Source organism: Ambystoma mexicanum, chromosome 12, assembly GCF_040938575.1.
Source record: "Ambystoma mexicanum isolate Mex_15411 chromosome 12, UKY_AmexF1_1, whole genome shotgun sequence".
Taxonomy (NCBI): domain Eukaryota; kingdom Metazoa; phylum Chordata; class Amphibia; order Caudata; family Ambystomatidae; genus Ambystoma; species Ambystoma mexicanum.
This window is the reverse complement of record NC_090936.1, coordinates 150,896,812-150,909,457: the sequence shown is the minus strand read 5'-3', so window position 1 is coordinate 150,909,457 and position 12,646 is coordinate 150,896,812. Positions and strand designations below refer to the sequence as shown.

Sequence of the window (12,646 nt, the reverse complement as noted above, 5' to 3'; positions counted from 1 at the left end):
CACTCTCCCTACTTGCAGGGCCGAGGCCAGCGGCCTACTAGGCCCTGGCCGAGGCCAGCGGCCTTCCGAGGCCCCGATCCGTCGTGCAGCAGCCGACGGTCGATGTCTTCTCCAGCCGTCGTCGAGTGTCGACGTTGGGGTGGGGAAGGATGTCAATAAATAATTTTAAACTTCAATAATTAGCAAAAGTATGGCTAAGGCCAGGGGACTCCGCAAGATGCTTCCGACCAGTATGGCGGAAAAAAACAATCTGAGGATCCTAGACGCGAGGGATCTTGGGTACAGTGGACGTCACACTAGGGATATTATTACTGGCACGCCTGTGTCGACGCCCATTTTCGAGTTTCGAAAAACAAACTGTAATACTCCGCAGCTTCCACTAGATGTCGGCCTATGCACAGCATGTGATCTAAGCAGATTCCACAAGCCTCAGAAATATATATATATATTAGTGAAAACAAATATATTGACGTATTTGGGACTCAACTGATACACCAGATCCAACAGACTCCTGCCAAATAATCTCCTGGGGGCCCATGAGACAACGAGAAGATACCACAGCGACCCAGTGTCCCTACCCAGTTTTACAGACACTAACGCAAGGGTCATCCCCTCTCTCCGGGCTTAGTGGGGGCCGTGGATGGGCGCTCGCCACTTAGACTTGGCGCCAACCCTCCGTCACGGCATCTCCAGAGATGCATACCCGTCTGGCTGGGGCTTTGTTCTGTTGGACCCCGGGGAGACCTTAACTCTCCTAATACAATTGTCATCCAGAAAGATACAACTATGCTGGGAACCCCTGGGGGACCATAGGATCGCCCACACCTGAACCTGGGCAGACCCTACCCATGCCGGCCTTCTGTCAAGACAAATTCTTGGGACACTGTATGTGTGCCGAGCCCTGCGGACCACCCCTGAGCGCCTCGTGTAGGCCCCTGGGGACCGCGGGAAAGTGCTGTGGCCAGCTGCAACCATACCCACACATACACCCAGAGGGCGGACCCTCCCCCTGTCTCTTGGACGGTTCGCCGGGGGTGCATCTACCCTACATACTGGAACCACTATTCCCATTGATGAACTATTGTGGAAAGATCAGCTGCCCACCTGCCGCCGAGGGGCACCTGCCATTACCAGGGGCACAGGAGGAGGCAAGAAGTCGGGTGCAGTGGATACATTCGCCAAATGAACCCCCAGGGGGGAACCAGGCCCAACAACCTCCTCCCAATCTGACCAAACCTAACCAGTGACAGCTGTACCGATGGATTTTACACATATGATGGAAGCCATAACCAAAGAATTCCCTTCAGTGCATGAAAAGCTGGATGACATCACAGAAAATGTTGCATCTATGCGCTCACAATTGGAGGAGGGAGCCAGCATAGCGGAAGCAGAAACGAAAATCAGCACAATGGAAGACACAGTACAAGACCGCCAAGGTACGTGGCCACCCTAGTAAAAGACATGAAAATGGTCAAGAATAAGTGCAATGTCCTTGAGTCTAGATCGCGGAGGAACAATGTTCAAATAGTTGGGGTCCCGGAGAAAACATTAGCCGGGGGCATGGAGCAGGCGGTGGAGGCGCTCCACAAGGACCTACTGGGAGACCCTCCACTATCCCCCTTCTTTGTTGTAGAACGGGCCGACAGGGTTCTCGCACTGAGACCAAAACCTGGGGACTTCCCGAGACCCATCATCGCCAAAATCCAAAGCTACACCGACAAACACTGTATCCTCTGCTTAGCCAAAGACAAGAAGGAACTCCGGATGGGCTCGCAAATCTGTATATTTCCAGGTTTCTCCCTCCCAGAACAAGAACGATGCCAATTTCTAGGAGTTAAGATGTTGCAGGATCAATCCATCTAATATGCAATGCTATTTCCGGCCCGCATGATGTTCCAATTCCATGGTAAACTCTATTTCTTCACCATACCGGCCGAGGTTGTCAAATTCATCGAGGCACAAATACTGGTCCCAACTCAGGAAGAGAATAATGCTAATAAATCCAAAATTGAAGACCAGACCTTGAACGATTGGCAATTGTCTCCTACAGCGATATTAGTCCATAGCACTTATACCTGATATACCTGTACGTAGGTATACCATCGACATTAACATGAAGGAAGAGTATATTGCAATGGGCTGAGGTAGCAGCAGTTCGCCCCTTAGCAGCTGCTTATTAAGTTAAGTTACGCTACCTACCCATATCCAGGTGGTTTCATGGGTGGGGAAGTGGCGGGGGGAGGATGGGAGGAAAGGAGGGGAGGTTTACACTGCAGGTTGGGGTGGGCAGTGAGGGAGGGGCAAGGGAAGGAGAAAGTTCATGTTTTGGCACCTCCCCCCCAGGGGGTTCAGCGACCATTGTGCTTGTTATATTCATAAAATAAATTGGTGGCGGAGTGCACCGTTGGAGTGGATTCAATGTCCGTGCTTGTATACGGATACTCGGGGTGACAGCGGAGCATTCTTCCGTCTGAATTACTCTAATCAATGGGGATAACTATAATTAGCTGGAATGTCAGAGGGTTAGGAACATCTCAAAGTGATGGTCTACGCAAACAGACACAAAGCGAAAGTCCTCCTCCTACAAGAAACCCATGCAGGGGAAGAAATATGCTGGAGTATAGCCCCTACTTGGGGCAGGAACCGATACTTCATCTCCTACTCTACCCAATCCAGAGGCGTTCTAACACTAATACACAAGTCAGTACAATTCACATTAAAAAAGAAACACATAGACTCTGACAGTATGTGATTCTCCATTGTCTCAGAGGGGCTGGAAAAACTCTTGGTTAATACCTACAGCCCAAATACTGACTCTCTGGAATTCTATGATGCAGTGACCGCAATCCTGGTGGGATATGTGGGGTTCCCAACTCTAGGGGGGGGGGATATGATTCTGATCCTCGATCAAACCATGGACAGAACAAGTGTGACCACTAGAGGGCAGCACACCAGTTCTGGTTTCACATGGAGTACTTAGAATTAGTAAACACATTGCGATCTTTACACCCCCCTGGCGCGCAAGTACACGTTTTATTCCACGGTTCATGACATGTCCTCCCGTCTCGTTCTGTACCTCCTGTCTCGGACATTGCTGGGTAGGGTGGTGGAGGTGGCGATCCTCCTGCATCCCCTCGCCGAACACTCTCTAAACCAGAATACGGGTAAGCCTCTGGCGACTAGGGGCGCCTGGTGGTTTAAATCAGAAGAGCTAAAATATATTGTCTTCAAAGCTGAAATTAAGGTGGCTAGAGAAACCTTCATCTGTAATCTAGCAAGTGAGACAACGGCCGGGCAGTGTGAGGTGGGAATCCTTCAAGTCCTATATCCAGGGGATAGCTATTTCCAGAGAAGCAGGGGTCTTGAAAGCAATTAGGGGGGACCTCCAAAGGAGTGAAAGCAAACTCAAAGCTCTGGAGGATGAGTACTCCCATAGCCCCGACCCTAGCATACTCACCCTAAAATGAGCTGAACTAGACTAATTCGAGGCTCATGCCCTGAGGGAGGTGCGTTACTACTAATGCCCGCAGGCAGCTAGGAAGTATGGTGAGAGGGAAAGGCCTGGGAGAACCCTGGCCATATTGGCCAGAGCAGAACACTGCCACACTCGAGTAGACTGCATCAAGGATACAGAAGGAGACCCTCAAAGGGGGGACAGGGAGATACTGGGAGTATTCCGGGACTTTTACAGAGAGCTTTATACTGCAGCCCGATTGTGGCACACATACCATAGACGCACTATTGGAAGGGATACCACTGTCACGGCTAAATAATAAATCCAGGGAGAGTCTGGAAGTCCCCTTATCTATGGATGAGATTATGGCCATGATCAATGGCCTGCCTAGATGCAAGCCCCCCGGATCTGATGGACTTGCATCCGAGTTCTATCAGGAGCATGCAGCACTAGTGGCTCCTCACCTCCTGGAGCTATGGGAAGAAGCACTCCGTGAATCCAGACGTTACGCAAAGCCAATATTACCATTCTACTCAAACCCGGTAAACCAAGCGATGAGTGTGGATCATACAGACCCCTCTCACTTATAAATGTCGATGCAAAAATATAAGCCAAAGCCCTTGCAAATAGATTGCTCCCGCTAATGCCCTACATGGTCCACGTGGATGAGGCGGGCTTCGTCTCTGCTAGGTCCACATCAGTAAACATCAGACGCCTGTTCAAAATGAAAGATACAATAAAACCGGACTCAGAGGCAGTAGCTGTAACAATATATGCTCAAAAAGCATTTGACATGGTTTCCTGGAAATTCCTATGGGTGGTACTTGAAAAGATGGGTATCGGCCCCCAGATGTTACGATACATCAAGCTGATATATTCCGCCCCATTGGCCAGGGTCCTAGTCAACTCCCAGGCCTCCAAGCCTTTTCCTCTGAGCAGGGGTACTAGGCAGGGCTGCACGTTTTCCCTGCTCCTGTTCGCCCATGCCATCGAACCAATGACAGACATGATCTGCGCCCGTCACATACACCGCGGGGTGCACCTTAGTGTTTCACCTGAAATAGTCTCACTTTATGCTGACGATGTGCTGTTATAAGTAAGGGACCCCCAGATAAATCTTAACCTGATCCTTCAGGTCTTAATCCATATGGGAGACTTCTCAGGCTTCACAATACACTATAGCAAATTGGAAATGTTTCCCCTAACAACCAATACAAAACAACCGCACTGCACATACCCTCTGCGATGGTCACCCGACGGGATTAAGCACCTTGGGGTGATAGTCTCCAGAATGAAAGCTTCCCTCTTGAAATACATATCCAGGTGGCTGGAAAGTATATCACGGGCAGGCTGGCTAGATGGGCTACACTCCCACTCTCCTTGGTGGGCAGGCTGTCCCTGATAAAGATGGTGCTTGTACCAAAACTCCTTTATATTTTTGCCAAAGTACAAATCTGGCCAGGTAAAGCCTTTTTCTCCAGGCTGCCTGGGCAGTGCGTGCAATTTTTATGGCACTCAGGGGCGGTCCGGAAAAAGTGGACCGACATGACATACCCATACGACAGGGGAGGGTTTAAAGCACCACATCTCGAACTGTGTTAGGTGGCGGTATAGGCGCAGTTTGCCACCCAGTGATATCAGACCCCACAGCATCCCCCCATATCAAGCTAGAACGCCTTGCCGTGGGCAATCCTACCCCAGGAGAATCATCATGGACAGTGCATATAAAGACGACTGCCCTTGTGACCCAGTGGCATCCTCGCTACTCGCCTGGCGCTCCATCCTCAAAACACAAGGACAGCCATACCCATAGTACAAATGGCCACCGCTATGGTGGTTCCCCGGCCTGGGACCTACATGGGATGCCATGCTGGAAGCACAATGGGAACACCTGGGATAAAGGGCAATGGCAGACCTGTTCCCAGACGGAACATTCATCACCCCAATGACCTGGCGACAGGGACATACCAAAGAGGGGAGTGAACTGCTGCAATATTACAGGCTACGAGCAGCGGTCTTGGTGCGGTGGCTGAGCTTCCCTTCAGAATCTCCTGAAATGGAAGAATTGGTTTATATTGCAAATTCCAGTGGCGGGCATAGAATACTTTCAACATTGTAAAAAATGTTACTGTGTAAGAGGGCACCCCAATCTCCCAAGGCAAAATCCAAATGGTCTGAGCATGTGGGGGTCGAACTGTTGGATGATCAATGGAAGCGCATGTGCGCACATACTAAGAACATATCCCTCAACTTTAGATTTAGATGTATGCAATTCAAGCTTTTGAATGAACTATATTACAGACCCAAAACACTTAACCAAATCAATCTATCACACAGTGCTGTCCTATATGCCATTGCCCCCAGACGGATCATATGCATATGTTTTGGTCCTGTGAGCGATTAGACGTGTTCTGGAAATCTGTGCTAGAAGCCCTGTTGAATACTGCTGATGCCCCTTTCCCCGGTCACCCCTGGGCGCCCTGTTTGGTTTGTGGGAACATTTTCCGAATAAAAGACAGCGTTCATTTGTCAACATGGGCTGCATGCTAGCGAAAAGATGTATACTCATGGGATGGAAAAGCAAAATCTCACCCACTGCCAAAGCGTGGCTGGCGGCGCTCACTTGGACCCAGAACAACAAGGAACTGTACATTGGGTCACTACCCCTTACATCCCGCCCAAGAGATATATGGACCGAGTTTAAATCTTATCTAGCAGCCCCACCCCTATCTACTGATACTAGCAAAGATGCTGTATGTACGAACCCATGTTAAGCTATGCGTAATTTGTCTGATTGTATTTTCTAGATTGTCACCCAATGCTGTTTGTTACGATGTCTCTGTGTACTACTTCGCTAAACTGTACAGAACTTATTCCACTGTACTCTGCCCATAACGCCAAATAAATTAAGGTTTAAAAAAAGAAAACTAAATTCAATCTGGTATTTGATAATTGCCCTATTCCAAGAGTATATATTTTCATCCTTGATCTAAAAAGGGTTACTGGCAGGTCCCCTTGAATTCACCCGACCAAGTAAAAACACCCTTTCCAACACCACAAGGCCTATTTCAATTAAAAGTTTTACCTTTCGGTCTTCATGGGGCCCCAGCCACATTTTAGAGGCTAAAATATAGACTATTAAAACCTTACTCAGCCTTCTGCAGGGCCTATTGGGAAGATACTGTGATACATAGCGATAGTTGGCCAGAACACATTAATCACTTGTATAAAATCACCTGCCTGGGCCCTGAGAAAAGTCGGGCTCACAGCCAACCCACGGAAATGTCATCTCACACAGTACGCTGTGAAGTACCTCATAGGGAACCACAAATGGAACAACAAACAGTAAAAGTGAAGGCAGTACAATTGGACTCACATCCCAAGACCAGGAGAGACCTTCGTGCCTTCTTGGGGTGCACTGGATAATATAGAAGGTTCATACCGAATGACAGACAAATTAAAGAATAGCCAACCACAGAAGTTACTTTGGGATAGATGGGATCCAGCAGATTTCGATGACCTAAAGAACATACTTTGCAATGGACCTGTCCTTAAGATGCTGGACTTCAATATAGATTTTCAGCTACTAACAGACGCACCTAAGGTGAGCTTGGGTGCTATTCTCTCACAAGAACATAACGGCGAACATCCTCTGTTATACAGGAGTCGAAAACCTTTTCCTAGAGAACAATCCTACGCTACTGTAGAACTGGAGGCTCTCCCATAACGTGGGCTGTCATGTACTTAAGATATTATCTGACAGGCCGAAAAAGATTCGGTTGATCACAGATCACTCGCCGCTAAACTGAATGAGCATTTGAAAAGACACCAATGCCAGAATCATGAGTTGGTTCTTGGATATACAACCCTTTTGTTTTACTGTCGAACTTCGAAAAGATCAAGAACAAGGAAATGTTGTATGCTTAAGCTGGTTTCCTATGATTCAAGATGGGGAAGCCACACACATAAGGGGAAGGGTATGTGACGAAGTGAGGGAATTTGTACCTTCTCCCCAAGGGGGAGCACCTCCCTGTGAGGCTAGGGAGGTGAGCTGGCTCTGTATCCCCCTCCCTACGGGTCGAGTCAAGTTAGTCCTCACTGGGAGATACTCCCCCGTTGGGAATAAGGACTCCAGTTCCTGTGAGGAACTCCCTGACCCACATATGATGACCTATATGGAACAAAATAATATACAACATAATTGCAAGTTCCAAGACCAGGAAGAAGAGAAAGTGAAGTTATGTAATTACCAGAAAGAAAGAGTAGTTGTCTCTTTAAATCCATGTCCCCAATTGACTGTGACAAGTGCGTTGAAGAGAGAGGCCATGCAAAGCGAGAGGGAGAGAGCACGAGAGAGACAAATGGCAGAGGCACACAGGGGAAGATGCCTGTGCAGGAAACACTGGATGGAGTTGGAGGAGAAACAGTGTGTGAAGTCAGAGAGGGAGACGATGGAAGCCCAGCGTGTACAAGCAAATACAGCTAGAGCAGAAAGCTCAGTGGTGGCATGACCACAAACCTATCATGGTGGGCAGGATGTCTGTTCAACTATGCCAACTCCACCCGACGGAGGATGCATTTAACGGTCCGGTCAACAGTGCCGGCATTGAGAAGTCGAAGCAGAGGGACAAATCCACAAGCAGTAGACAGCGTGGAAAGCAAATCAAGAAGTAACGAGAAGGAAGGAGAGGGTGCCAAGTACCTGCCGGCAACTGAGACATTCCCCCACAAAGCTGAAGGCAATGGGAAGAACAAGGATACTGTGAACCAGAAGAGGACGTGTTATAGCATCAGAGAAACTCGTCCCAGTACCTATGAAGAAACTGGGAAAACCAAGTTGATAAAGTTTAACTGTGTCAATGTGATAAAGAGAAGCTTAGAAATCCCAAAGAGTGAGAGAAATCTAAAGAGAAGATCTGGAAAAGGCAGAAGTAAACCATTTTGCAGGACATGAAGAGTCTAAAAGTATATATAGAGAGATAACTATGAACTATGTTCCCAGGATAAACATTGTAAAAGAAACTCTACATGAGGAAAAGCTGATAATTATCCGGAAAACAATAGCCCCAGAAAAGAATGCATTCAACAAGAATATTCAGAATCCTGTAACTCAGAACGATGGATCCAAATAAGGGGAAATAAACCCTGTATAAAAGAGGAGAGAAAGACCATCAGTCCCATAAGGGCACTACAGGAGCTGTTACAAAGAATAACAAGAGACCATTTGAAAATTGTATGATAGAAGTGAAGGTGTAAAAGCAATTGAGAACCATTAGGTTTGGAAGTAATAACATCTATTATGTACTGCACTAGAGAATAGCAGCAATCTCTCGTAGCAGGTGTGATGTGAAAACGTGTTATGATAAAAACTTAATATTGCAAGTAGCTAGAAGTTTGAGGTCAGACGCCTATAGTTCACAAATAATGGCAACAATAATTACCCAAACCTTTCAAGCACATTCAGAAGTCGAATTTGTTCTTTAACTGGAAAAAGCTAAAAAACAGAGAGGTCTGGTCTCAAAAACCTAAAGAAATTCCTTAGAGACATCATTGATATTTAATTGTATTAAGTCGTTCGATTGGTACCAGCCATGTTGGGCTTGTGGTCTGACTGAAAGTAGACTTACAGGCAGTCATCCTATAATTGATCTTCAGAAAATGTATTTGATTTTTTGTGTATTTGTAAACATATTTGTATTATATTTAATTGCATATTTTTCGTTGTAACAATTTGCAATGTTTTTTTACAGTGATCGGTCAGGTTAAGATGACAGGGTTCGAAATTAAGATTTGATGAGCAGGAGCTAAAACCAGCTCCTGAGTGTCAGGCATCACCCTATAGGCAGGAGCTACCGCAAGAGAACCAGGAGCTACCAGAGATGCGCCTTTAAATTTGTGTCCATTTTGTATGAACCATTGTGTTTAAATTTGTAATAGATTTGTTCTAATTCTTCTTTATTAACATTCTCAAATATTGAAAGTTAATTTGGAAGGCATCAGTTGACCCTAGGAGACAAAAGTAGTTGCTGGTAGCGGTTGGTTTCAAGCTAACCAGGCTCTAGTAGGCTAGACGCAGGAGCTAAATAGCTCCCAGATGCTCTCAATTTTGACTCCTGAGACAGTGGTTGGTCAGAAGAAATATATAAAATGAACCACAGAGTTGAAAGATCATGGAATGTTGACAATGAATAATATGATTGATATGTATGATTATTGTACTTAATGATTTGCTCTGCCATTTAGGAAGACCAGTACAGGAGTAAGGGGCTTCTTTATGAGTTTGTTATTCAGTCTGTGATCAACATTGGCAAATTGAAATCCTGAAATATTTAGTTTTTTGTATACAAGGGATGCACCAGAACTGGAAGGATTTAGGGCAAATCGAGTGCTCTATAAAGAGTTTCACCTGCCAAATACCCCAGCTCGTTTTGGAAGTCCCTGCAGCGTAAATGGAGGTGCTAAAATCAGGCATTGACCAGTTACCCCAGCCTCATTACCTCCATTTACACTCTGGGGAATTTTCATTGTTTTTGAGGGTCTAGGGCTGTGGTGTAACATGAAGTTCCCGCCTCCTGTTTGCCCTCCGCCTTCAAATACAAGTTGATTTCACAGCAGCATGAGATTTTCATGCTGGTGTGAAACCAATGATTTCCTATGAAAACTGCTTGCTTTTGTTACAACACAAGAGGGAACTGTTGTCATGTTTGTGGGATAAAATGTGCTTGATAAATGATTGCATGTTTTCAGCAGACTCAAGATTCAGAATACTGTTTAGAATAAAAACCTCTCCAAAAATAGTTTACAGAATGCTTGCACCAGCAAGAAGCAGTCGGTTTCCATAGGAAATCATTTAGATCGCGGCCCTTCATGCTTGCACGACAGACAGCATTTATAATTACAAGCAGACAGCATTTAATTAATTTGCACTGCAGTTTTCAAATGTGAAGGGCAAAACCCTTACACGCTTGTAAGCCGCCTTTTGCATTTTACATTGGCACCCTGCAGTGCAAAACATGAACATTTGGCACCAGGTACCTGCTATGCCCGATTGCAATCATACCTGGTCCTCGCCGCCGTTACGACTAGGAACAAAATTACCTCCTCAGTCGTTGATTCTTTACATGCTTTCTCTGGCTGAACAGCAATTCTGCTAGGAGAAGGTTCTTCGAGCTATGTCAAGCTCAACTTAAGACCTTTCCAAGATACTGCAGAGACCAACCTCAACAATGGCGAGATTTCTAATCTAAAAGTTGCAGTTAAGTGCATGGAATTAAAAGATTATTTTCTCTTTCTTGCTTATTTACTGATTTGCAGTACCACTTTGTGCAGCCAACTATCATGTCTACTTCCTGACACAGATAAAACAAAGGATACATGTTTGACTGGTTGAAAGCTGCTAGTTCCAGTAAATAGCCTCTGTACATCGAGGCAGCATTTCTTTTCTAGCTAATTTTTCAGACTTTGGAGGCAGAGATATAGGCTGTCAAAAAATCAATAGTTACATATTTTTAAACCATATTTTCTACTGGTTTAATATGTCAAGTTTGAATTGTTTTCAATATTGTAGCAGTACAGAAATAATATGGAAATAATGTGAATCTTTCTGGTTATTATTAACTAGTTAGATAATTAATGCAATTCTCGAACTTTGGCAAACATTCTTCGCAAGTTCCAACAAGATTAAGATTGCTCTCAATCTATTTAATATATCCAAGACAGTAGGTTGTGTGGCTTAACTGTATGTTAAGATCAAATCATATCACTTAATTTACCAAGCCACGTTAATGATCAAACTATCTGTCTTAGGGAATGTAACAATGAAATGCATTTACCTTCCATTTGAATCCGATAAAGCAAAGAGCAAGTATCAACCACATCAAGCATTGAACCACTTGTAAAACAGTGAGGTGCAAGCTGAAATAAGAAATGAAGAAATGTATGATATGAGTAGCCTGATGTATCACAAGAGCAGATGTGAACATAAACAATGTCACCCATCGAAGGTCACTTTCTTTTGTGCCTACAGTATACCCTTCCACGACTTTTATACCAAGGTGCTTTTTCAATAAGGAAAGAAACTGAACATATTTCAAGATTAGACACTAATAGAGGCTTGTCCCTGGGATTTCACCCAGGATATGAACATAAACTATTTAATTACCCACAAGAGCGATTCATCAAGAAAGTGCAATAGCCTTTGATTCAAAACATGTTATTGAGTGAATATAAATCATCTGTATTAACCGCTGACATTAACCAGATGAACTTGAGGAATTCATATCATTTGACACATTTAGTACTTGCTAAATACCAGAAATGGCTTCCATGGTTAATATAATTCATTCTTACCTAGGAGCACACATTTACCCCCCTTGTGTTCAGTTTCTACAGGTTGATGACCCTCCAGCAGATCACTGTGTGCACGAGATCCCACAAAACCTACCTGGTCAAGGAACACTGTGTACGAGGACCCCAAAATTCCCCCCTTTTGCAAACCTCTAAAAACATGGCTTTTCAACAACACCTGACCAAGCACTTATTCCAATGGGCGCACAGACCTCAACTCACAGTACTGCACTGCTGTTAAAGATGCCAGGCCAAATGTTGGCTACCCACACTCTGTACAATACTCTGCTGCTCTCAAATTTGGTCTGCGCTTTAAACAATCAATATGCAAAATAATTTTTTGTTTTAAAAAACACTGAATTCAGGGAAAACACCAAAACCTTTATAATTCCCTCACTACCCAAAATGCATTGTCAAAATATTACCCAAACAAAATCCTTAATGCTGCAGAATATAATCCACAATCTGAAAACGGGAGAGGGGAAAACTTAAAAGGGATGATTAATAAAGGTCCTTCGCAATAATTCAAGTAGACTCTGCCCCTCCTGGCCAGTGCTTGATGTCCTTGTCAAGCCCGGATCTTTGTCTTCAGGTTGCTGCTTTTTGTGGTTCCCGCACCCAAGGATTAAATCTCCAAGGCATGGAGCCCTCCAAGCTCTTGGGGTTGATGCTCTGGCGATCTCACTGGGATCTTCATTTAAACAACAAGCAAAGGACAGCTGTGCTTTATTCTTTGGGGATGGGTCTGTGTCACCCAGAGTCAGATAGCATGCCTTAGGCTTTCCCTGTCGCTTTCCTGGTCTCCTGTGTGCCTCCGTATTTGAGGGTCGCTGGAACCTCGGATAT

The 12,646-nt window shown here is 45.2% G+C and overlaps 1 protein-coding gene across 3 annotated transcripts in view; it reads right to left on the bottom strand.

Annotated features, from left to right (window-relative positions):
- Window positions 1–12,646, bottom strand: part of TTC38 (tetratricopeptide repeat domain 38) — a 549,973-nt gene that overhangs the window by 165,700 nt on the left and 371,627 nt on the right. For all 3 annotated transcript variants that reach the window (XM_069628191.1, XM_069628193.1, XM_069628192.1), the window contains one exon: window positions 11,287–11,368. In XM_069628191.1, the coding sequence (XP_069484292.1) occupies window positions 11,287–11,368 (82 nt within the window). The remainder of the gene's footprint in view (window positions 1–11,286; window positions 11,369–12,646) is intronic.